The sequence below is a fragment of the Schistocerca serialis genome, chromosome 3, assembly GCF_023864345.2.
Source record: "Schistocerca serialis cubense isolate TAMUIC-IGC-003099 chromosome 3, iqSchSeri2.2, whole genome shotgun sequence".
NCBI lineage: Eukaryota > Metazoa > Arthropoda > Insecta > Orthoptera > Acrididae > Schistocerca > Schistocerca serialis.
This window is the reverse complement of record NC_064640.1, coordinates 925,712,119-925,739,419: the sequence shown is the minus strand read 5'-3', so window position 1 is coordinate 925,739,419 and position 27,301 is coordinate 925,712,119. Positions and strand designations below refer to the sequence as shown.

The 27,301-nt window shown below is 43.4% G+C and overlaps 1 protein-coding gene across 2 annotated transcripts in view; it reads left to right on the top strand.

Moving 5' to 3' along the window:
* LOC126469617 (probable galactose-1-phosphate uridylyltransferase) overlaps window positions 1-27,301 on the top strand; it is a 190,538-nt gene that overhangs the window by 29,552 nt on the left and 133,685 nt on the right. For both annotated transcript variants that reach the window (XM_050096738.1, XM_050096739.1), the window contains one exon: window positions 11,214-11,383. In XM_050096738.1, the coding sequence (XP_049952695.1) occupies window positions 11,214-11,383 (170 nt within the window). The remainder of the gene's footprint in view (window positions 1-11,213; window positions 11,384-27,301) is intronic.

Here is a 27,301-nt window from a genome sequence, read left to right as displayed (position 1 = left end):
CGTAGGAGTATCACCTCTCCTCCTACTATGACAGCATAGTAGGTTCGTGGACCTCTACCATAACCATATTAACTCGATGTAAAAATACACAGCATTTTGTTTATAATATTTAAGCATTTTGTCAAAAGCCAATATTGTCAACACTGCACAAAATGCTGGCACTGCAATCTGCATTCAAGTTGATGAGACACTTTGAGGCTTATATAATATTTTTTTTGTATGAGAACCACTTTTCTTCCACCAGCTGTGAGGGCTCTTTGGTCACACAGAGCTAGGTGGCGCAGTGGTTAGTACACTGGACTCGCATTTGGGAGGACGACGGTTCAATCCCGCGTCCGGCCATCCTGATTTAGGTTTTCCGTGATTTCCATAAATCGCTCCAGGCAAATGCCGGGATGGTTCCTTTGAAAGGGCACAGCCGAATTCCTTCCCTGTCCTTCCCTAATCCGACAAGACCGATGATCTCGTAGTTCGGTCTCTTCCCCAAAACAACCAACCGACTCTTTGGTCAGAGAATAAGTAAAGCCTGTTGCTGTGGTGATATCAACTTCACACATAATATGAGAGAAAGAAATATCACAATCATCATTATCAGGCCAATAGAAGGATGGGGATGGTCCATGTGGATGCATGAACCTTACTGTAACGTCTCCTCCTTCACAATTCACCTTCTCAACAATTCCCAAATACCAAGAAAAGTCATATGCACATGCAGCATAGCAGTTGGGCTGCACAGTGCATTCTGACATTAGTGGCAGAAGTGCATCTGAGAAATCATACATGATACTAAAATCCATATCACAGCTCAGCCTTTCTGCTCCAGTCTTGGTTGGTGATATTGGTACAATATGATGCATAGATCGTGTTCGAAGAATTGTTTTTGCACTTGTGAGGTGCTGAGAAAGATAATGTCTGACTTGTATCATTTCATCTTTTGAAACAAAGAGAACTGAAATGCCTTGCAAGTTCTTGTGACAGAATTCAAGTACCTGTGAAGCTGTATGTATTTGATATTTATAACCTCTTTGCAAACTTGGTTTTGTGACAAGTCTTTTATCAGTGCCGCCAATACCAACACAGGGAGATTTGCCAAGGCTGGTAGCAAAAAAGGACCAACTGCATTTTATGTTGAAGTCGTGTTCATGGTAGCAGATATTTCTGAAATAATTACAATTTTTATATTGTGCAGCACAACCATCAATGAAATATTCAACATACACAAGATGAATTTCTGGAAATTCACACTTAAAAAAATTCAATACAGTCTTCTGAGTCTGGTACACCAAGGCAGCATCATGTTCTACATCATCAGAAACAATACAAATACTTTTTGCATGCAACTGTTTGTCCTTTTTGTAATATATGTGGACAATGTGAAGAGTGCAGCTGCCATTGTTCCAATGGTACCCCTGTACTTCATCTTGAACAACAAAATTGAGATTTTTCACTGAAATCCATTAAAATTAACACTGATCCTTCATCAAGTGTTTCCTTCTTCATTTTCAGGTAGTCAGATTGTGATTGAGCAAGTTTTTCAATTTTCTTAATTAGTGTGTCACAGAATTCTGATCTATCAGTTGATACCCATTGACTGTACTGAACCATCTCATCAGGATCATAGTCTTCTATTTCATCTTCTATGTCCCCCTGCGGGTTCGGGGGTTAGAATAGACCCGCGGTATTCCTGCCTGTCGTAAGAGGCGACTAAAAGGAGTCTCAAATGTTTCGGCCTTATGTGATAGTCCCCTCTCGGGTTTTACCTCCATCTTTCTAAATTATTCCGAAGAGCAAGCCAATTGGGGAAGGGCGCCTTACATGGTGCCCTGTATCCGTCGTGCATTGAGACCTTTAGCCGGCTTTTTCGTCGTTGCAATGGTGTCCCGCTCGTTTTCGATCTCTTGGGCGAGGATACGTCCCTGGGTGCGGTTACCACGCTGCACTCTGCAGTGTTACTTTTAACTGAGACGACGACCTTGGACATTTTTGCACCTAAGATCCAGCACGGTAGCCAGTCCGTTGTGGTGGGGCCGCCATGTACCCTGTTGGTTGTAGCCCCCTGACAACACAGGGATCGCTCTACTGATGCCTGCGCCGTTAACTCCCCATGTATGCCAAGGAGTAGATGCCCATCTCCCTGGGGCATCAGGACTCGCGGCAATGGCCATCCTGCCAGGTGGCTATTGCTGCGGCTGGGTGGCGCCCGTGGGGAGGGCCCTTGGTAGGTGGCATCAGGGCGGATGACCCGCAATGAAGCGTGGTACATCATCTCTCGCTGGCGGCCAGCCACCAGCAGTCTCTAAGCGTTCGAGGGCTCATTTTGAAGCTAACGTTTATGACCCCAAATCGTTCCCATCCCTGGCCACACCATGGGAGGAACAAAAGGCAATGAATGACAGTGACGTGTATTCGCCCAGGTATCTCGTCTGTACCAGAGCTGATGGTGACTCGTTTCTATCCGTGAAGCATCAGTTCTTTGCAGAGCATTTAGAGGACAAGTTTGGGGAGGTGGAGGGCTTGTCCAAAATGCGCTCTGGGTCAGTTTTGATCAAAACGGCATCCTCTGCCCAATCACGCAGGTTACTTGCTTGTGACAAGTTGGGGGATGTTAACGTTACCATCACCCCCCATAAGAGTTTAAATATGGTCCAGGGTATTATTTTCCATCGGGACCTACTTTTGCAGTCTGATGACGAGCTGCGCGCCAATTTAGAGCGCCGAGGTGTACATTTCGTCTGGCGCGTTCATCGGGGTCTGAGGGACAATCGGGTAGCTACCGGTGCCTTCATCTTGGCCTTTGAAGGTGATACATTACCAGAGAAGGTCAAGGTGATGGTCTACCGATGTGACGTCAAACCCTATATCCCTCCCCCGATGCGGTGCTTTAAGTGCTGGAAGTTCGGTCACATGTCCTCTCGCTGTACTTCTAGCCTCACATGTCGAGATTGTGGACGCCCATCTCATCCCGATACTCCATGTGCTCCGCCTCCCGTCTGTGTCAACTGTGGAGAGCCTCATTCCCCTTGTTCGCCGGACTGCGGTATCTTACAGAAAGAATGCAAAATCATGGAATATAAGACCCTTGACCGACTGACCTACACTGAGGCTAAGCGGAAATTTGTACGGCTACATCCCGTGCGCATGATGTCATCTTATGCCTCCACTGTTACTCCTGCTCCAGCTCCTTCAGCTGCAAGACATACAGTCAGCTCTCAGAGTCAGAGGACCTCACCTGCCCCCTTGACGATGGGGGGCCCCTTCTCTCGCTGTTGCTCCCACACCATCTACCTCGGGAGCAGCACCCACTAACCCACTGGGGACACCAGTCCCCACTTCTAAGCCGGAGAAGCGTAAGTCTTCTTTGTCTTCTCTCGCTCGGAAGGGATCCCTTGGGTCACTCCCTTCCCAGGTTCCTACCAGCGGCACAGCTGACACCAACCAGTGGCTGAAGAAGCCACAGGTCGCTGGTCAACGGGCTTCGCGATCCTCTTCGGTCCCGGAGACTGACTCCAATAAGCCCTCTCAACAACGGCAACCAAAGGAACAGCGAGAGAAAACGACTTTGAAGACCCGTAAGACCAAGACACCTGCGGTGGCACCTACTCCACCGCTACCTAAAAGTTCTGCGTCTGACGATGAGGTGGAGATCCTTGCGTCTGCTGAGGACCTCGATCTCGCCGGTCCCTCAGACGCAATGGATAGCACTTGCACAGGTGCTCCATCGGAGGCAGCAGGTGACCCAGCAGCGTAATCTGCCTTCCCAGTCCCGTCACGCCTTTCTCCGCCATGGACAATATCATCCTCCAGTGGAACTGCAGCGGTTTCTTCCACCATCTAGCTGAGCTCCGCCAGCTTATCAGCCTTCACCCTTTCTTCTGCATTGCTCTTCAGGAAACTTGGTTTCCAGCAATGCGAACCCCCGCCCTCCATGGCTATTGGGGTTATTATAAGAACTGGGCAGCATATGAAAGGGTGTCTGGTGGCGTCTGCCTCTATGTCCTTCACACTCTGCACAGCGAGTCTGTCCCTCTCCAAACACCTTTAGAGGCTGTCGCTGTTCGGGTGTGGACGCCACAGGCTGTTACCGTCTGCAGTCTTTACCTTCCACCGGATGGTGATGTCTCGCAGCATGTCCTGGCTGCGCTGATAGCCCAATTGCCGCCACCGTTCTTGCTATTGGGCGACTTCAACGCCCATAACCCTCTGTGGGGTGGGTCAGTGGCAACAGGTCGAGGCGCCACCGTTGAGCATTTATTGTCGCAGCTCGATCTCTCGATTTTAAATGATGGTGCCTTCACACACTTCAGTGTGGTGCAAGGCATGTACTCCGCCATTGACCTTTCAATCTGTAGCCCTAGCCTCTTACCGTCTGTCCAATGGAGTGTGCATGACGACCTGTGTGGTAGTGACCACTTTCTGATCTTTCTGTCACTACCACAGCATCACTCTTCTGGGCGCCCTAGCAGATGGGCTATGAATAAGGCTGACTGGGACTTGTTTTCCTCCACTGCCGCTATTGAGTCTCTCTCTAATGATGACATTGATGCGGTGGTTCAATCGGTCACCACCGGCATCGTTACTGCCGCCGAATCTGCCATTCCCCATTCCTCTGGGTCCCCTCGGCAGCGGTCTGTGCCTTGGTGGTCGCCTGAGATCGCTGCAGCGATTACAGATCGCCGGCGGGCGCTACAGCGTCACAAGCGACATCCCTGCATTGAACACCTCATCACCTTCAAACGGCTGCGTGCGCGGGCCCGCCGCCTTATCCGCCAAAGCAAGCAGGAGTGCTGGGAGCGGTATGTGTCCACCATTGGCCTCCATGTCTCTCCATTGCAGGTCTGGGCCAAGATCCGATGCCTCTATGGCTATCGGACCCCTGTCAGCGTCCCTGCGCTCTCACTGAATGGGCCAGTTTGTACAGACTCCGACGAAATTGCCAACAGCTTGGCAGATCATTTTGCTTTTAGTTCAGCTTCTTCCAATTACCCACTGGCCTTCCGCTCCATGAAAGAGCGGATGGAACGTCGGAGCCTTTCGTTTTGCACCCACCACCCAGAATCTTACAATGCTCCATTCAGTGAGTGGGAATTTCGCAGTGCCCTAGCTGCTTGCCCTGATACCGCTCCTGGGCCAGATGGCATCCACTGTCAGATGCTGAAACACCTTTCAGTGGACTGCCAGCGGCGCTTCCTCAATCTTTACAACTGTCTTTGGGTCGAGGGGGAGTTTCCGTCGCAATGGCAGGAAAGCGTTGTCATCCCCGTTTTGAAACCTGGAAAGAGCCCTCTGGAGGTGGACAGCTACCGTCCCATTAGCCTCACCAACGTTCTTTGCAAGTTGCTTGAACGGATGGTGAGACGGCGCTTGAATTGGGTACTGGAGTCAAGGGGCCTTCTGGCTCCGTCTCAGGGTGGGTTCCGTAAAGGCCGCTCCGCCGCCGACAATCTGGTGAGCCTGGAGTCGGCCATCCGTACTGCCTTTGCCCGCCGTCAGCACCTGGTCGCTGTCTTTTTCGACATGCGGAAGGCGTACGATACGACATGGCGTCATCACATCCTTTCTACGCTTCATGGATGGGGTCTTCGGGGCCCTCTGCCGATCTTTATCAGAAATTTTCTGTCGTATCGTACCTTCCGCGTGCAAGTCGCGGCCTCATATAGTTCCTCCCACGTCCAGGAGACCGGTGTGCCACAGGGTTCTGTTTTAAGTGTCTGCCTGTTTTTAATAGCCATTAACGGGCTCGCTGTGGCCGTGGGAAATTCTGTCTCCGCTTCCCTGTATGCTGACGACTTCTGCCTTTACTACAGCTCTACTGGCATTGCAGCTGTTGAACGTCAGCTACAGAGCGCTATCCGCAAGGTGCAGTCCTGGGCTGTAGCTCATGGGTTCCAGTTTTCGGCAGCCAAGATCTGCGTTATGCATTTCTGCTAGCGACGTACTGTCCACCCGGAGCCGCGGCTTTATCTTGCCGGTGAACTTCTTTCAGTGGTGGAATCACACAGGTTTTTGGGGGTGGTTTTCGATGCCCGGTTGACTTGGCTGCCTCAAATCCGGCAGCTTAAACAGGTGTGTTGGCGGCATCTAAACGCTCTGAGATGCTTGAGCCACACCTGCTGGGGCGCCGACCGATCTACCCTGTTGCGGCTCTACCAGGCGTTAATCCAGTCCTGTCTGGATTATGGTAGCCTGGCGTATGGCTCAGCATCCCCGTCTGCGTTGCGGGTGCTGGACCCAATTCTCCACAGCGGGATACGCCTTGCCACTGGTGCTTTCCGCACCAGCCCTGTGGACAGCATACTAGTGGAGGCAGGTGTCCCTCCACTGCGGTTCCGACGCCAACAATTACTGGCTGCTTATGCTGCCCATGTTTTTCACTTGCCTGGGCATCCAAATTACCGTGTCCTGTTCCCGCAGTCAGTCGTCCATCTGCCAGAACGTCGGCCCCGGTCGGGTTGTCGGATCGCCGTATGCGTCAAAGAACTCCTCTCTGGGCTTGGGTTTTTCCCATTTCCACCTTCTTTCCGGGCACCTCTGCGCACGCCCCCATGGTGTGTGCCTCGCCCTTGCCTTCGGCTCGATTTGGCACAGAGCCCGAAGGACTCAGTCCCTCCAGAGGCCTTCTGCCGGCGCTTTTATTCCATCCTGGCCACGTATCAGGGCTCTGGAATTGTTTACACTGACGGTTCAATGGTAGCTGGTCGTATCGGGTATGCGGTAACTCTAGGGGACCATTCCGAACGTTCCTTGCCGGATGGCTGCAGCGTTTACACTGCTGAGCTGGTCGCCATCTTTCGTGTCCTAGAGTACATCCACTCCTGCTCAGGTGAGTCCTTCGTTCTCTGTAGCGATTCCCTGAGCTGTTTACGAGCTCTCGACCAGTGTTTTCCTCGTTCTCGTCTGGTGATGGCTATCCATGAGTCCCTGCATACTCTTGCCCGTTGCGGCCGCTCTGTGGTCTTTGTGTGGACCCCCGGTCACGTCGGTATCCCGGGCAATGAACGTGTTGACCACCTGGCCAAACAGGCCACCAGTGAACCCACCCTGGACATTGGCCTCCTGGAGACTGATTTGCGGGCAGTCTTCCGCCGCGAAGTTCTCTCGCTTTGGGACACTGTATGATGCAATCTGCCCACGCCAAACAAACTCCGTTCTCTCAAGGCGACGACGCGTGTGTGGCAGTCATCCATGCGAGCCACTCGCAGAGATTCAGTTGTTCTTTGTCGGCTCCGCATTGGCCACACCCGACTGTCTCACAGTTATTTATTGCGTCGTGAGGACCCGCCTCTCTGTCGCTGTGGGGCGGTTTTGACGGGGGTGCACATTTTATTAACTTGTCTGCTTTTAACTGTGCTCAGGCAGACATTTGCGCTGCATGATACGCTCCCTGCCCTTTTACTAGATGACTCTGCCATGGTGGACTTAGTTTTGCATTTTATTCGGGCAGGGGGTTTTTACAGTTTAATCTGAGTGTTTGTTTTTTAGTGTTGATTCTGGCTTTTAGCCTCCGACTTTAAACTGAGTTTTTAATGTGTTCTTGGTGGTTGGCTTTTCCTCTTTTTTTCACTATGGTCGGCCAACCACCGTCACACTCCGTGTGTTTTAATTTGTTTTGTCTGATCTCTGTCGGAGTCTTTCTCGTCCTGTGTCGTCTGACGTCTTTCCTGCTGTTCGTTTTTTATTCTCTTTGGGTGGTTTTACTTTTTTGGAAAAAGGGACCGATGACCATCGCAGTCTGGTCCCTTTAATCCCACAAACCATCCAACCAATCATCTTCTATGTGGGTTTGAAGCAATGAACTGGTGGGGCATTTTTCACACAGACAAGGCATACTGGCTCAGTTATTTATATCACAAGTTGTTATTTTAATTAGATCTTGGTATGTTTGTTTAATAGAAATGGAATTTAGAAGCAATTTAACATTTTGGTGGTAAATGCGCGTGCGTGCACACACACGTGGGGTTTCCTTGGCCAGATGCCCTGTTTCCTCATGGACTTTTAAAAGACCGAGTTTTCAAGGTATGTGTGGATTCTACCTTGTCAGACACCTTTATCCAGGAAAATGGTGGTTGCCTCAGGGTTCCGTCCTGATCACCATTGACCTTATAATGGCCTGTCTCCCGCCGGGCATCTCTGGCTCCCTTTTTGTTGACGATTTTGCCATCTATTGCAGTTCTCCACAGAACTCTCTCATTGAGCGGCATCTTCAGCGATGTCTCGAACATCTTTACTCATGGAACATTGACAATGGCTTTCGTTTTTCCACTGGCAAAACTGTTTGTATGAATTTCTTGCGACGCAGTTGGTTTCTTCCACTATCTTTACATCGTGGGCCTGTTGTTCTTCTGTTCATTGAAACTACAAAATTCCTGGGGCTCATGCTCGATAGGAAACTTTCTTGGTCCTTCTGCTTGTCTTAGCTGGTGGTCCATTTCATGTGTCCCTTGGTGTCCTACATGTCCTCAGTGGTACTTCTGGGGAGCAGATCGAACCACCCTTCTCTGTTTGTTCTGGTTCCTTGTTCGTTTGAAACTTGACTATGAGTGTTTCGTTTATGCACTTCCGTCCCTCTTATGCTGTCTCGATACTGTCCACCGTTGTGGCATCCATTTGGCCACTGTAGCTTTTACACTGGCCCAGTTGAGAGTGTATGCAGAAGCTGGCAAATTACTGCTGTCCTACTGCCTTGACTTTCACCCCAGCAAATATGCATGCCATTTGTCTGCCATGCACGGCCACCTGTCATATGCCTTATTCTTTGATGACTTCTTTGATCACCAACCTGTATGGGGCACGTCTCTCTTCTCTGTTACCTCGTGGACTTCTGCTTTCAGCTCTTTCTCCGGCAACTTCACTTCACGTATCTGCCACTTTCCCGATTGGTGTGAACCCTTCACCACCTTAGCTTTGTGCTACAGCCCTTGTTCACCTCAGCCTTCATTCACTTCCTAAGGACACTACTCCGGCCTCACTCTATCGCCTTCAGTTTCATGACCTTAGCATGGAACTTCGTGATAATACCTTTGTGTACATTGATGGTTCCCAGACTGACTATGGTGTCAGGTGTGCCTTTGTCATTGGCACCGATGTCTTTCGGTATTGGCTTCCGGAACACTTCTCAGTATTTACAACAGAACTCTTCGCCTTGTTTCAGGCCATATGACCCTAGTTGTTCTTGCACCCTAAACCAAAACAAAAACAACAACAAAAAAAAAATCTCCAGTGCCTTCAGTACTGTTGACAAAAATTAGTAGACAACCTAAGGGGTTGAGAAACAGACAAACAAGATGGGGAGAAAATGTAAGTCAAGATTAAAAGTAATGAGGGGGTTAAAAAGACTAACAAGGGAACCTCCCCATCGCACCCCCCTCAGATTTAGTTATAAGTTGGCACAGTGGATAGGCCTTGATAAACTGAACACAGATCAATTGAGAAAACAGGAAGAAGTTGTGTGGAACTGTGAAAAAATAAGCAAAATATACAAACTGAGTAGTCCGTGGGCCACATAAGCAACATCATGGATGAAGTGTGCTTAGAAGCGCCGTGGTCCCGTGGTAGCGTGAGCAGCTGCTGAATGATAGATCCTTGGTTCAAGTCTTCCCTCGACTGAAAATTTTACTTTCTTTATTTTTGCATAGTTATTATCTGTCCGTTCGTTCATTGACATCTCTGTTCGCTGTAATAAGTTTAGTGTCTGTGTTTTGCGACCGCACTGCAAAACCGTGCGATTAGTAGACGAAAGGACGTGCCTCTCCAATGGGAACAGAAAACATTTGATCGTAAGGTCATAGGTCAACCGATTCCTCCACAGGAAAACACATCTGATATATTCTATACGACACTGGTGACGGCATGTGTGTCACATGACAGGAATATGTTGTCGACCCACCGAACTTGTACACTTGGCGAATGGGTTAAAAGATTCTTCTACCTTGCCCGATTTAGGTTTTCTTGTGGATGTGATAATCACTCCCAAAAAAGTGATGAAAACATAAGAGTTTGTCACATAAACTGAAAATAAAAAATTAAAATTTACACTTGTTGGAAGATTTGAACCTGGGACCTTTCATTCCGCAGCTGCTCACGTTACCACGAGACCACGGCGCTCCTGCGTTCCTATCGTCTTTATTGTTGCTTATCTTCCCTTGAACTACTCAGTTTGTATATTTTGTTTATTTTTTCACAGTTCTACACAACTTCTTCCTGTTTTCTCAATTGATCTGTGTTCAGTTTTTCAAGGCCTATCCACTGTGCCAACTTATAACTAAATCTGAGGGGGGTGCGATGGGGAGGTTCCCTTGTAAGAAGAGCCTTCCGCTAGAGAATATTCATGGAGGGGGAATGCCTGACTTCGTACAAAATTCCCTAGGTATTGAATACCAAGCAACTAATTAAAGTGCAGGACTCACCTATGTCTCCTGTGATATAGGCTCTCTTGGGATAGCTCTTCTCTAAAAAGATTGTGTGGTGATTATTAACGGAAGGGACCAGGAAGAGTTGACAAACTTGCCTGACAACTGAGGTGGTCACTGGGCTCATAGCCGAGAATATTACTCACACTCCATGATGAAATGGCCTGTTGAACATGTAAATCCAGAGCTTCAGGAGCCACCCAACAGGATGGATGTAATTTAGGGATCACCCTTTATACAGTCACATTTACATTCTAATGTCTGGTAAGAGGTTACTTGTACAACCAATTCCCAGAAGTATTTAGTGTGATTGGAGGTGTTCTCAATTTCTGTTATTTCGAGTATTTTCAGTAGGCATTTTTAGGGTAACAGTTTCCAAACAGCAACTGCCAAATAATTATGGACACAGTTGCAACCACTGTCTTTCATGAAATAGATATGAGCCATTTTCTTTTTTCTGGCTGTGCTTGTCAGATAGCGCCAATAAAGCATTCCTTTCAATCAGTTTTAGCTAATGAGGGAGAAATACAGTTTAACAGAATTATAAGTACCATCTCAACCACACTGTTCAGAGAAAATTTATTGGATGAATTAAGTGAATCATTCCTGCTTGTAATAGTTGTAGATTGTTGCAGTTTGTAATCATTATGTTGACTGTTATCATATCTTCCTTGAATATGGAACAGTGGACCAGGAATCAGTTATTCTTAAAACATTGGACAGTCTTCATAAAAATTTAGATTTAATCTGTAATTAAGCATTATATTGTACTAAGTTCAGTTTCTGTAGTGTTATATTTTGCTTCAGATCACCAACACATACGGTACAATCCACTGAAAGATGAATGGGTTCTTGTGTCGCCTCATCGCATGAAACGTCCGTGGAGTGGTCAAATTGAGCGTCCTCAAGAAGAGGAAATTCCAGAACATGATCCAAATAACCCTCTGTGTCCAGGTGTTACAAGACCTAATGGACAGGTAATAAATGATTGCAATACAGCACGGAAAGTAACATTTTATGTGAATGGCAACTGTGCGTTAACTGGACTGTCCACAATATTTTAATGACACTCCATTCACACTTTCTGATTTACTAAATAGTTATTAAAATTACTTTGAATGAACTGTAATACAGAATAATGCAGTTAATAGTAATTCTAAGTAAACTTTATCCATAGTTGTGTGTGTTAGAAATATGCAGTTCTTGTAGAGTAGTCTCGTAGACAGTCTCCTTGCTGAAGTGGGGATCTGCCCTCTTCAGAATTGACGGTACCAGCTCTTGGTGCAGTAAGGATTCAACAGTTCCTTGGCAATCCCATGTATTGCATTCTCTTTGTGTATGAGGGGTGTTGTCCTTCTGACACCCAGCCTTGGGTGGGGGTACAAGTTGGAATTCACCTTGCTTCCCTGTGGCAAGGTCTCCGTCTCCCTCCCTGGGCTGTGTTCCTTGTGTTTTCTCACGCACTTGGACATGGATTAGGACTGATCTCTTGCAAGATCCTAAAGTCTCTGTTTCCCCCATGACCTTTTGACATTGTTACATAGAGTTTTTAAAGAGTTCCAAGGTGCTACCATCTTTTACACCAACGGCTCTAAATCTGTGAATCAAGCAGGATATGCTGTTACATCTCTTGCCAGTATGGAAAGCCATTAGGTGCCAGGAACATGTAGTGTGTTTATAGCAGAGGTGACAGCCATTAGCAGAACCCTCCATTTTGTTAAACAGACTTGCCTTGACTATGTTTTAATATGAACTGACTCAGTGAGAAATCTCCAGGCTATTGACTAATGTTATGCTTCTATTCTGTTGCATTTGTATATTGAGCAAGAGAAAATGATCATCTGTTGCTTCTGTAAATGACCTAACCTCTCCTACCTAAACTCAGGATCCCTATGTGACCTATATAAGGTGATGTAAAAAATGTTGAAGTCTTCCTGCAGTTCAGGTTCTATAAATTGACCCAACAGTGTTTGACAAAACTGGTGTCCCATTTCTTCCCAATATACTCATCTAAGTTCCCGAGAATATCTGTTGCACTTTTGCATGGACTATTTGGACCAGTTGCAATCCTAATGATGTGTCTCTGAGTTCCTTTGGTGCCTGCAGTCTTGCTTGATACAGATTCCGTTCACCAGAATCGGTCACACTAGTATGTTGTAAGTGATTAAATTGATAGATTAATTGCACTTTTCAAGTTCCCTTCCAACAAATTTAAGTATTCCATTCTCATTCACTATGTTTGTCCCTAATCACAATGTTTCTTAGCATTACCCCTAAATATTTAAAGATTGTGATATTCTCCGCGTCTTCACCATTACTCTTATAATGTAATACTGTTCTTTCTCTTCATTATGAGGATTGACATAATGTAAGACACAAACAATAGCACAGCCACAGTGAACCAAAATTATTCTTACCCCACATATCGGCGAGCAGCAGGTGACAACATAGACACAAACATAAAAACATTCCAGGTATTGATACAAGCAGTTACTGAGAATAAGGGAGAACACAATATGAGAGCGAGTGCCTGCTGCGCTGCTCTTATAAAGTGGAGGGCTCTGGTAGATGGTGTGGTGGATGCCATGCCATGTGGCCAAGATATGTAACCCACTGCCTCTGGTGGCCAGGCTGCACAGATGCCGTTGGCAGAATATTTGAAGTATAGAGTACCAGTGACATCGTGATGTTGCATGTATTGAAGTGTTATGTACAGGATTTTAGCACCCCTTACTCCTTGGAGAAAGGGTGGTCCACCAATGTGGGCACTGGGGCGACTGTTGAAACATCCATGGCCTCTGTGGCAGAAGCTGCAGATGATGACGATGGCAGCGGTGGCATGAGGATGTTCCAAGTTGGAACCAGGGAGTAAGTGCAGAAGTGGTGCGGTCATGGATACATGCGATGGCTGCTGTCCTGCAAAATACCGTAAGAGAGGACCAGTGAAAAGGGTGCTGGTAGCATACCGAGTTCTATTAGTCCAAAATTCAACAAGACAATCATATATCTTCAAAAATATTCTTACTGTTTCTTTGACAAGATAGCATATATGAAGTTATTTATTTTATTTATCTTTATTCATCCAAGGACCATCTCACTGTTATTCAGGATTTGTCAACGTAATACAATGCTAATCAGTGAGCCAAAATATAACACATGGCATACATAACATGCTTTAAGAGGATAGGACAGGTAGCCTGTGGGGATAGGGCAGGTGGTTGGCCATGGCCTTGATTAAAAAACTATCCTGGTACTTACCTTAGCAATCTAGGAAAACCACAGAAAGCTTAAATCAGGATGGCCGGACTGAGCAGCTTCATCCCCCAAATGTGAGAGCAATATCCTCACAGCTGCACTGCTGCATTTGGTAATTCTCTATTACCCAATGTTTCTTCATCTACACACACATTGTTTCAGGCAACTTGCAATATAAAATGTTGTTTCCTTGTTTACTGCCCATACATTGAGAACACCCACTGATGACTCCTGGGCTGTTTCCTGTCACTTGCTGTGTAAAATGTAGTTCCACCCCTGATGGGCACACTCAGTAAGACACCTACTAATGACTCCTGGGTTGAGAAGATGGTGCTGTGCCCCTCGACTCAGTTCCGGACTCTTCTCAACTCTGTACTGCTGTCGACCCGAAAAACTAAGCCAACAGACATTGCTATCATGCTTTATACATCTTGACACATGACCCTTGTGAAAGCAGTAAACAGTAATATTGTACTGAATTTTGTCAAGTTGCTGTAGTTATCCCCTTTCAATTACTATCCACTACTGTGGGTCCTCTAACAAGGGAACCTCCCCATCGTACCCCCCTCATATTTAGTTATAAGTTGGCACAGTGGATAGGCCTTGAAAAACTGAACACAGATCTATCGAGAAAACAGGAAGAAGTTGTGTGGAACTACGAAAAAAAAAAGCAAAATATACAAACTGAGTAGTCCATGTGCAAGATAGGCAACATCGAGGAAAGTGCGAGCTCAGGTACACCGTGGTCCCTTGGTTAGCGTGAGCAGCTGTGGAACGAGAGATCCTGGGTTCAAGTCTTCCCTTGGGTGAAGAGTTTAATTTTTTATTATCAGACAATTATTATATGTCACCAGTGTCGTATAGAGTATATCATACGTGTTTTCCTGTGGAGGAATCGGTTGACCTATGACCTTGCGATCAAATGTTTTCGGTTCCCATTGGAGAGGCATGTCCTTTCGTCTACCAATCGCACCGTTTTGCAGTGCGGTGGTCGCAAAACACAGACACTAAGCTTATTATAGTGAACAGAGACGTCAATGAACGAACGGACAGATCATAACTTTGCAAAAATAAGGAAAATAAATTTTTCACTCGAGGCAAGATTTGAACCAAGGACCTCTCGCTCTGCAGCTGCTCACGCTGACCATGGGACCACTGAGCTGCTGAACTCTCACTTTCCTTGATGTTGCATATGTCACACATGGACTACTCACTTTGTATATTTTGCTTATTTTTTTCATAGCTCCACGCAACTTCTTCCTGTTTTCTCGATTGATCTGTGTTCAGTTTTTCAAGGCCTATCCACTGTGCCAACTTATAACTAAATCTGAGGGGGGTGCAATGGGGAAGTTCCCTTGTAAGTAATCTTTAACTGTATAATGTGCATTACTTGTGAAGAATGTTTTATCTGTGTTTCTAAACAAATGAATTTTAGTAATCTTTTTCATTTCCTCAGGCAATTTGTTATACAATTTTATTCCCTGATATAAAATGCTGTTCTGAATATTTTTTCTTGGGTAAATGGAACTACAAACTGGCTCTTATTTCATGATTATGTATAAAACTATTAGTGTAGTATTTTTTAAATAGCTCTTTAGAATGAGTCCAACTACTATTTCCAGTTGTTATTCTTATGGCCTTGCCCTGCATTTTATAAGCCCTGTCCATGTTTTTTTTGCCTCCGATTCCCAGAAAAGAATCCCATAACTAAGAACTGAGTGTATGTAAGCACATTATGTCATCACAACACATTGACTGTTACAAAATGATGCTAACACTCTGAGAGCATAGCATGCTGATGACATTATTTTTTATATGAATGCCTGGTGTCTATTCTTTTGGACATGTCTTAAAGAATGGACACCATGCAGAATCCACTGCTGTGATGCATTATATGTAAATTGAAGGTGGAGAGGGGGGGGGGGGGGGGAGAGGGAAGGGAAGGGAAGGGAAGGGAAGGGAAGGGCTTACTGATGTCAGCTGCATTGGGATATTATGCGGAATCAGCAGCAACAAGAGAAAATGTGTACTGGACTGGGACTTGAATCTGGGATCTCGTGCTTACTAAGCAAGTGCAACAACCACTGCGCCACCCAGGATACAGTGTTCATCACAACAGCATGGACTATTTCGGCATGCCTCATGGCCAACCCATATTTCCACCGATCACCACCTATCCACAGTCCCTGTCCATTTCCTCCATGCTTGCTACTCTCAGGTTCCTGCAGGAGGTTGGATGTACTTGTGAATCTGCACTGAAGAAGGTGGATCCAATGCCCATACACGCGGATGAATTCTGTGAACAGACATCACACATTGATTTCTTTAGTGCAGATGCACAAGTACGTCCGACCTTCTGTGGAAATCTCAGAGTAGTGAGCATGGAGGAAATTGACAGGGGCTGCTGATAGGTAGAGCTTGGTGAGACTGTGAGTCAGCCATGAGGCGTGCCAAAATAGTCTGCACAGTTGCGATGAACACTGTGTCTTGGGTGACACAGTTGTTAACGCTCCTGTGTAGTAAGCAGATGATCTCGGGTTTGAGTCCTGGTCAATGCACATTATCACTTGTCAGTTTCCTCCATGCTCGCTACTCTGAGATTTCCACAGAAGGTCGTACATTCTTGTGCTTCCACACTAAAGAAGGTGGCTCCATTGCCCATCTAAGTGAATCAGTGTGTGATGTCTGTTCACTTATCCGCATAATGTCACAATGCAGCTTACATTAATAACCCCTCCCCTTCCTTTTCATTTCCTTTCTTTCCATTCCACCTTCAATTTACACAGGACATTCTTTTTTTCCAGTATCTTTGTTGGTTCACTCCATGTTAGCTGACAATCAGTGTTCATCCCCAAAAACTTGGTGTTTGCTACACAGTCTTAGATTTATCATTTATGTGTAATGTGATAGAGTTGCTTCTTCTCTTTATGCTGAAATGTATACTGTTTATTTTCTTTGTGTTTCATGTTAATTTGAGCCGGCCGGAGTGGCCGTGCGGTTCTAGGCGCTACAGTCTGGAGCCGAGTGACCGCTACGGTCGCAGGTTCGAATCCTGCCTCGGGCATGGATGTGTGTGATGTCCTTAGGTTAGTTAGGTTTAATTAGTTCTAAGTTCTAGGCGACTGATGACCTCAGAAGTTAAGTCGCATAGTGCTCAGAGCCATTTATTTCATGTTAATTTATTACATGTCGTCCAGTTGTAAACACCCTTGAGGGTTTCATTTACGTTCTGTAATAGGACTTCTAATATTTTATCAGTAATTATGATATTGCTGTCATCAGCAAAGAGAACGTTTCCTCCATGTCTTAAACTACCAGGGTACAAAGCAACACAATAGAGGAAAGGAAATTCAGTAGTAACCTGAGGTACTAACCAGATTGTGGCAGATGTTAAAAGTGACCACCATTCATCTCTTGGCATTTTTGAGCCCTCCTCAGCAAGTTGCTAAACAATTGGACCCAATATGCTACCCTGAGGAACACCTGTGTTTATGCGTTTCTTGTCTGACAGTTGTTTTACTAAAAATTTATCAGCAGCAGACATGTGAACAATCTGCACCTTTTGCACCCTGTTTTCAAAGTCCATTCATCTGCTGTTCCTCTTATACCTAATGGTTATAGCTTTCTCAATAATGTTCTATGATCAACGGTGTCAAAAGCCTTGAACAAGTCTAAGAAAATGCATGTAACACAATTATCCCTATCATGAGCTTCAAGTACCTCTCTTGCGAACTCTGCAATGGCTGATATTGTACTTCTGCCACTTCTGAAAGTAATCTATGCTTTGTTAACCTTTAACTGCTATCGATGTGCTCTCTAAATTCCGTACTGAGCATGGCTTTGTTGTCACTGTACTGCTTACCAAATGCTGCTAGCTGTGCTGAGGTCATAGTTACTGTGCTGCATCAAATTAAGTAAAACACTGCATGACATTTTAAAGGGTTTGTAGAGGTGAAAATGCATTGTGTAAACTCTGCATATGGTTTATTTTAGCTCAATATCGCAGTGTATGAAGTGTAGAAAAGATATCGAAATTTTATTTAAAATTGAGTGGAGAAAGATGTCACATTTCTTTCTAGAGCTATTTGTTTTTGTATCTGCCAGGTGGTTGGACATGTACATTGGGAATAACAATCTTCATATTTCATAAACAGTTAAAGATATCGAAATGAGATTTTTTTACAAGTGACAGTGCCCAAATAGGCCTGTATGTTGTATGATTAACCCTCGAAACTTTTTTTTTTTCCACCGAGACATGTAAGTAACTCATCTGCAGCAGTGAAAGGTTGGCAGGATGGGTCGTGTAAACTCGTCAGTAGTGTTTAAATACGTCCTCAGCAGCTGGGGAGTGGGGAAGCATGGAAGCTAACTTATCCTCAGCAGTCAAAGTGTTACTCATGTAATTCATGAGTGTCTCTTTCATGATTGCTTCAATTATTTTTGAGAATGATGACAGCATTGAAACTGGCCTGGACTTTTCAATGCTTTCCGAATTACCTTTCTTTAGTAAAGGCACCACTCTTGCATCGTTTAGGTACTCTGGGTAAACATATGAACCAAAGGATTCATTTATTATGCTTATTAATCGGGGCTTGTATGGTATCAGTCCACTCGCTGAGAACAGAGACTGGAATGTCATCTATGCTTGACGATTTATTTTTTAATTGTTATACTGTTTTCCTGACTTTTAGCTCTGTTGTGGAAATCATCATCATTGTGCTTGCTGTGTAAGTAATTGTGGGTGCTACATATGTTTTAGGAAGATTTTGCTGCAGGTTCTCTGCAATACCAGGGAAATACTCATTTACAAAGTTTGCTAATGCCAGAGGACTTTCCATTATCCTACCCCATCCTTTATTTGTCTGCCTTTCCAGTCTCCTTTTTTATGACATCTTACAGCTTGCTTAGTTCCTGCCATTCCCTCTGGAACATAGGGCCATGACGAGATTCCTCCATCTGGTACAATTTCTAGCAAGTCTCTTCACTTCACTCCAGGTTTTCCCATCCTCTGCAGCTTCTCTCTCGATCATCTTTTTCCACATCTGTTTGGTGCAACCAAGTTTCGTCAATGTATGCCCAGTCGAGTTACATTTTCTTTCTTTGATTTGTATGTTGATTGGTTGCTGATTTGTCTTCCTCCAAAGATCTTCATTTGTCATTATATCTGGCCACCTCACATTTAAAATATGTAGAGACAGCGATTGATAAAAACTTGGAGTTGGTTTTTGATGTGGTTACTCACCTTCCAAGTTTCACTACCATACAACAGAACAGCCTTCACATTGCTATTGAAAAGCCGGAGTTTGGTCTTCTTTGAGGTGTTCCTGTTTCTCCAGACAGGGTACAGTTGTACAAATGCACCATTTGCTTTGCGGATGCGACTACGGATGTCCTCCTCAGCGCCTCCTGTAGTCGTGACTCTACTTTCAAGATATAGGAAAGATTGGACCTGTTCTGCGTCCTTTCCATTAACTATATGATATCACTAAGATGCTCTCAAAGAAAAGCTTCCAGAGGAACCGACCAGTAAGGAATAAGAAAGGGGAGATACTAACTACACATGAAGAACAATCGTGTAGGTGGAAGGAACACTTTAAAGAAGTTCTAAATAGAGACTTCGGTGGGGAGGTAGAAGAACAAGAACAAATGGAATACAATGATCCTAGTCCCAGCATTGGTGTAAATGCACCCACGAAAGCAGAAATTCGTATAGCACTGAAGCAGATCAAGAATGGGAAGGCACCAGGACCAGATAATATAACATCTGAGATGCTGAAAACAGACTTGGACACCACTGTTGAGTTATTGCACATCCTCTTAGAGAAGATATGGAGAGAGGAAAAACTGCCAACAGATTGGAAATGAGGTATTATAGTAAAAATACCCAAAAAAGGAGATGTTACTAACTGCAACAACTGGCGGTGCATTACCCTAATGCAGGGCTTCACAACATACGTACTCACGGAGCAAGCTGTGAGCAGCAAGGCGCGAGCACGGAGCAGTGCGAGCACGCTACCCCCACTACCGGACCAGAGCAGAGAGTTGGGAAAGTCACGTGGGGCACACAACAGCTGCCGCCAGTCAATGTAAATCCGCGACCACCTGCAGGGATATCACTCACGAATTATTACTGCGACAAATGAAACAAATAAAGGAGAATGTACACATGCCACATAATTTTATTAGCTTAGTGGTATGCCTCTACATTCGCATTAATTTGTGAACTGTTACACAATAAAAGGTGTCACTGAAGTGTGGGATTCTCGGTTATCTTGTACTTTTTGCCCTTTACAATTGCGTCTATGTTCGGAGTAATTGTTCTTGTGCATTTTAGGTGCAGCGTGCAGTTTAATTTCGATCAGACAATGCGTTTCTCAGGCGCGTCTTGTTACATTTCATTGCAGAGAACAGTTGTTCACAAACATATGTGGAACCGAACATTGATATTATTGTAGCCGCCAGTTTGTGCAAACGAAGAAATCTATCTTGAGGGAAGTGTCTGTAGAATTCCAAAATGTTTTTCTTGTTCTGAAATTTGTCTCTGTATTCTCTGTCACACTGCAGGTCAATAATTTCTTGCTGCAGCTCAGGACGAATCTCTTAAATATTCGCTGAATATGGAGAGAACAGATCAAAATCACTGTCTAGTGCTGTCAGATCTTGAAAGCGCTGATCAACTAAACTATGTGAATAACGTTCAGTCTTTGTGAACATCTTGCATGGATGATAATCTAGGAAAATGAGCTAGGTTTCCTGTTTCCAGCTGACTCACCCAAAGTGTCAATTTCATTTTAAAAGCTCGTATTCGATCTATGAAATGAGTAATTAGCAGATCTTTACCTTGTAGTAAAATGTTCAAAGCATTCAGATGGCTAGTTAAATCTGCTAAGAACGCGAGATCACATTCAAACGTGCGCGCGCATTTCCCCTCCCTCCCCTCCCTCCCTACTCCGCGACCTTGCACCTGCTCGCGAGCACGTGCCTGAGCAGACGCGAGTACTCGCGCTCAAAACCGGCCAGTTGTTAAGCCCTGCCCTAATGTCATTACCGAGTAAGGTACTTTCGAGGATCCGTTTAAACTGCATTAAGGATTCTGTGGAAGCACAACTGAGGAGAGAGCAGGTGGGTTTTAGAAAACATCGAAGCTGTGTGGACCTTATCAATACTCTCAGAGTTATTCTGGAACAAAGTGCGGAGTGGCAATACACCCTCTACCTTACCTTCATTGACTTTGAAAAGGCTTTCTACTCTGTCAACCGAAGAGTCATATGGGATACTCTTGCAAAATATGGCATTCTAACAAAGATTATTAACATCGTCAAGGAAATGTATGAAGGCTATGAATGCCAAGTAATACATAATGGAGAACTAACAAAGCCTTTCCAAGTTAATTCGGGAGTACGACAAGGATGTATTCTTTTGCCAACACTATTTCTTTTGGTGTTGGATCGTGTGATGAAGAGAGTGATGGGGGGAAGAGAGGTGTACAATGGGGGATGTGGGATAGGCTCGAAGATCTAGATTTCACAGACGACATGTGAGTAATGGGACAACAATATCAAGACATCGAAGAGAAACTGGCCAGGTTACAGAGAGAGACAGAAGTTGCAGACCTCAAGGTAAATGTTTGCAAAACTAAAGAAATGCGGATAAATTCGACCATCATGAATAGGCTGGCCATTAATGGAGAGGACATTCTACAGCACTTTGCATTTATTTTCTGCATTATATATTAATGTGTCATTGAAATATTTTTTCACTGCAGCATACCCTCTTGTGTATTTTTTTTTATACCTCTGATAGGACTGTAGGAACTGTGGATTAGTGCTGCAGTGCAAGATGTATTTCACACATGTTCATCTTTGTGAAGCTATGCTGATTGTTTGAGAGAAGCCTCATCTCCTCTGGGAACATCATAAAGTTTGAGCTTAGAATGTGCTTGGTGATCCTGAAACAAAAAGGTATCAGTGCAATTTGTCTGCAATTTTTTGCATCCACTTACTCTTTTTGCAAACAAGTGTGTTCTGCATGTTTTCCAGTCACTAACTTCTGCCTAAGAGATTCTTGACAGATATTGATTGACACAAGCTGTCTAAATGCAATGTGACGTATCAATAATTGCTGCTGGCTGGCATGTTGTAGTACGCCAGTTCAAACCCAGCCACCTGCAATTATTTCTTATTTATACTGTGATTAGAATTGCTTTATGATTGACATTTCAGTGAGTCAAGGCGTCAGCCAACTGCAGATGATATTCTTGCTCCATGTGTTTGCTGTGTTGCGAGTTTTGAGGGCACAAACTGTACCAGGTGATGTAGCATGAGACTTGAGAGTGGGCCATGCATAGCATGCTGCAAAGGATGGAGGGGAGGCAAAGGAGTGCCCCAATATACAGTAGTTTTTGCATTGTACCACTATAAACATATTGGTATGCAAATAAGGCAGAATTACATCTGCTGCTAAAGTTAGTGTTTGGTAAAAAATTTAGTTTCCGTACAAAAATATTGAAAGGAAAACTGTCAGATTCAAGATCTGTATCACATGATCATAAATGAAATATATGGTTAAAAGTTTGGATTCTTTCATATCTTATAGTCTGACATCATGGCTTGCCTTTAGAGGTAATTGTTATTATGATGTTTTGAAATTAAGAAACCTGTAGCACTTAATTTGGAGATCTTGCAGTGAAAAATGTTGTCACTTTACGTTCAGTGGATTTTAAGGGCATATATTACTATATGCGGTATGCAGCCATCATACCGAAATTGTTTTCAAGGGTGGATGGAGAGTTGTATCTAAATTCAGTGTGAAGGAAATGTAACTGATATACTGACAGTATGCCACTGTGTGCTGCAGTCAAAATTGTCCCTGTTCACTATGCGAAATTCATGTGTTGTGTTTCTATTTCTTATGAAATTTACCACATCGGTCACGTCCACAGTATAAGTTTTCATTACAGCTACAGTGCACAGTAACGAAATGAAATGAAATGAAATTATCTGTGTGACACATTAGCATAAGAACAAAGCACTGATTCATTAATGGAAATGTTGTGGGTTCAATACAGTCAGCTGTTTTTTAAGATTGCTTTTATTTTTCTTAAGAAAACTTATGTTCGTGTAGTAATGCAGTCCTAAAACTAATAGCACTCATCTTAGGTTGTATAATACCTTTATCAATGTAATAAACTGTTTTGTTGTATATATATATATATATATATATATATATATATATATATATATATATATATATATATATATATATATATATATATATATATATATATATATATTAATAGAGGGAAACATTCCACATGGGAAAAATATATCTAAAAACAAAGATGATGTGACTTACCAAACGAAAGCACTGGCACGTCGATAGACACACAAACATACACACAAAATTCAAGCTTTCGCAACAAACTGTTGCCTCATCAGGAAAGAGGGAAGGAGAGGGAAAGACGAAAGGATATGGGTTTTAAGGGAGAGGGTAAGGAGTCATTCCAATCCCGGGAGCGGAAAGACTTACCTTAGGGGGGAAAAAAAGGACGGGTATACACTCGCGTGCGCGCACACACACACATATCCATCCACACATATACAGACACAAGCAGACATATACAGAGGCCTCTGTATATGTCTGCTTGTGTCTGTATATGTGTGGATGGATATGTGTGTGTGTGCGCGAGTGTATATACAGAGGCCTCTGTATATGTCTGCTTGTGTCTGTATATGTGTGGATGGATATGTGTGTGTGTGCGAGTGTATACCCGTCCTTTTTTCCCCCTAAGGTAAGTCTTTCCGCTCCCGGGATTGGAATGACTCCTTACCCTCTCCCTTAAAACCCATATCCTTTCATCTTTCCCTCTCCTTCCCTCTTTCCTGATGAGGCAACAGATATATAAAAGGAGAGAAACATTCCAGGTGGGAAAAATATATCTAAAAGCAAAGACGATGTAACTTACCAAACGAAAGTGTTGGTATGTTGATAGACACACAAACACACACAAAATTCAAGCTTTTGCAACCCACGGTTGCTTCATCAGGAAAGAGGCAGGGAGAGGGAAAGACGAAAGGATGTGGGTTTTAAGGGAGAGGGTAAGGAGTCATTCCAATCCCGGGAGCGGAAAGACTTACCTTAGGGGGAAAAAGGACAGTTATACACTCTCTCTCGCGCGCCCGCCCACCCCCCCCCCCCCCCCCCCCCACACACACAGACACACACACATATCCATCCGCACATACACAGACACACACACATATCCATCCACACACACACACACACACACACACACATACATCCGCACATACACAGAATATATATATATATTCCTTGGGTTCAGTTTTTGGAAGATTTTTCTCTTCTAAAGGCATACAGAATTGGAATATATGAATCATTGTGTAACTTTTGTTTATATCAAAAGCCATCAAAAACATGAACAAACATTCAGTAATTGTTATCATTCAACTGTTATTGATAAGGCACCTATAGTTACTTCCAGAAAACATGACATTATTGACTGGCTACAATAAAACAAACATTCCTATACCAGATGACTGTAGAAAGAGTGAATTACTAGTTTTTCATGGCTCAGAACAAGCCATCTTTACCTCTGTAATCTCTATATTGTAGATGAACTAGCAAAAAAATGCGGCTGTAGTATCCTCAGACTGCCATCATATCACTGCCATTTCAATTCAGTTGTGCTCATATGGGCGCAATTTAAGTGTTATGTGGAAAGGAACAATAAAAAATGTGTCCTGGTGGAAATGGAAAGCTTGACAAATGATACTACAAACCGAACATCATCAGATTGGCAGAATGGTGTAAGACACGTGAAGGAAGAAATCATTAAAGCATGGGAAAATTAATGTCATGGATAATAACATAGAACAACTTACTATTTCATTAAATTCTGACAGCAGTTCTAGTGACTACACAAAAGATATTGAAAGTGATTAAGATATAACTGATGTACAACCATGTGTTACCAGAACTCACTTATGTTTGTCTCTTACAATGCTCTTAACTGATTTAGACACTCTGTTACTTTGCAAAATGTGTGTGACTGAATGGTCATCTTATTGCTGTTATTTATCTATAACTTGCGATTACAGCATCTTAATGCATCGCTCTACCTACAGAAGCAGCGGGCACCACTACAGATTCGCACATGTGCTGAGTAGTCTGGGTTGTAGTGGGGGGGGGGGGGGAGGGGTACTCTCCAGGGGGGGGGGGGGTACTCTCCATGTCAACCATGTTTATGTTTCATGATTGGGCTGTTTTCTCTTAATTTACAGCTCTCATGTCAATTTTAAACAAAATGGATTTCTGTGGCTGGGAGCTATCAAGTGAATTAAAATACAGTCACGTAATTATGGAAGACTAAAATATGTTATTAGTTTCAGTTTTCTGATTTCATTTTATTTCCACATTATTGGCAATCAGGCGTTAATTGTCTTGCAGAACAGTCAAGATATTTTTGTTGGTTTGCTAAAGAAATTTGGCTTTTATTGATCTTTTCTGCAGAGACGGCCAATTTATTTGAAACAAAGTGTTTCATTCCACACTATTGGCTAGTTTCAACTGTTCCCTCAATGTCAAGTTCACATTTTCATCCTATGGCACCTATGACCTAATGCTGTAATAAAGAACCAACTATGAAATGATACAGTACTGGTACTCAAAGACAACTGGCATCCCGAAAACCATGCTGAGAAGCTCAGTACCACGTAAGTGCCTATATCAGTGTGAATCTGGACACATGAATGTGCAATTTAAGCCAAATTACGCAATTCAGTATGGTTTTTGAGATTCCATTGCTCTTGGAGTATGCTGATGTCCTGTTTCTTTTATGACATAATGTAAGATCTGTTAATGCTATATATATATATGAATGAACGTAAATCTTCACTGGAAGATGACTAAGTAGCAAATGTGGTCAGTAGTATTGAATAAAATGTTTCGTTTCAAATATGTTGACAGCTTTAGCAGAATTTTACACATCTGCCTTCCGTGAAACACAATGTTTTTCAATCACAAGGCATGTTTCAACATTAGTCTGTTGTGTCTTCTGGGCTTAACGTTATTTCTTAATTTGTTTTGTTTATGTCTTAAATTTACACAACACAATTCGTCAGTAAATTAGAAGCTGGCAGCACACTGTGTTTTATCATTATTAACTCCCAACAAAACTTTATATTTACTCCTGGTGTAGAATATAAACTGCCAGTTATACACTTTCTTGGATTCACAGATTACCTTCTTAATTTTGTATGAAATTTGAAAAAGTCATGAAAAATTTATCATACGTAGTTCTGGTATATACAGAAAACTGTTCTTTTTATTTTTGCAAGAAATTTGTATCCCTTCTTACAAACTTGTTGCAGTACTGTGTGAATGTAAACTTGATTGGAAATGCTAAATAACAGTATTGCAGAGAATGAATAAAAGCAAAAATCTATGTTAAAATCACCACATAGTGAAATATTTGGGTACTCTGAGTTGTAAAGTCTAATTTTGAAATGAGTATTATGCAAAGTAATGCTTCCTTATTTTGCATTCCTTATCTGGGTAGGATATGATAAAGCAGTTGCCCTAAATACAATAACTCTGTATGTCCCCTCCAGACAACATGCCGCAGTGCTGCACATGGTCATGTGATACACCACTATACACGAAATTCCAAACAGAATGGCATATGAGCAGAGAAAACACTGAGGATGGGCTTCCTACATCATCGTAGCTGTGCACACATAGTAATGCCTGTTTTCTGGCACTATCTGGCAACTACTCAAGCCAACCTGTTTCTAATAGGTTGCAGGAAAATATTGTGAATGGTTGTTTGAGAAGTGTTACTTTCAAAGTAAATTTCCTTTTATACAAGATGAATTATGTTACATGTGAGAATGTGCAACGAATTTGTTAAATTGTACAGTGTTTGATTCTCATTCAGAACTACACACTTTGGGGACCAGCCACTTAGAAAAATTTTGGTCCCAGCAGACCAGCCATTTATGTCTTTATTTAAAATTTTGCTTACACATTTGTGTTTGATATATCCTAAAGGGTAACACACACAAAAAGGGACCAATATTATATGTGAAATCTTAGCTTTGCTTGTTGCTATACTATATATAGTATTAATTCAAACTATTAACTTTTTCTGTTTGTGTGTTTGTGCTACTTAACAGTGCTGTTGCTGTTGGCTGACTACATCACGTGTTGTATGCTCTTAATATGTGTTCTCATTGGCTGGCGAGATACGTGATGTGAGCTGTGATGGGCTGACAAAAATTCATTGCAATCTTGATTATAATGCTTCAGAAACTAATATGCTATATTTGGTGGACTTCGTATTTATACTTTCGTAACAATAAAATACACAGTGTACATGTTGCTGTGCATTGAAGATCTTTGCAAAACATGTTGTTTCATTTTAAATTGCTGGCTACCACAGCTGAACTTCCACATTTTGAAAGAAATAATCCACATTGGCTGTAGAATACTTTTTTATTAAGTCACGACCAGTTTTGTATCACTAGAAGATGCATCCTTAGGTGATCTGTACAAATATGGAAAAATTCTTTTGTGAAGACTCCTCAATGGTGTAAAGAACAAAGGGATAGTGGTAAGTAGTA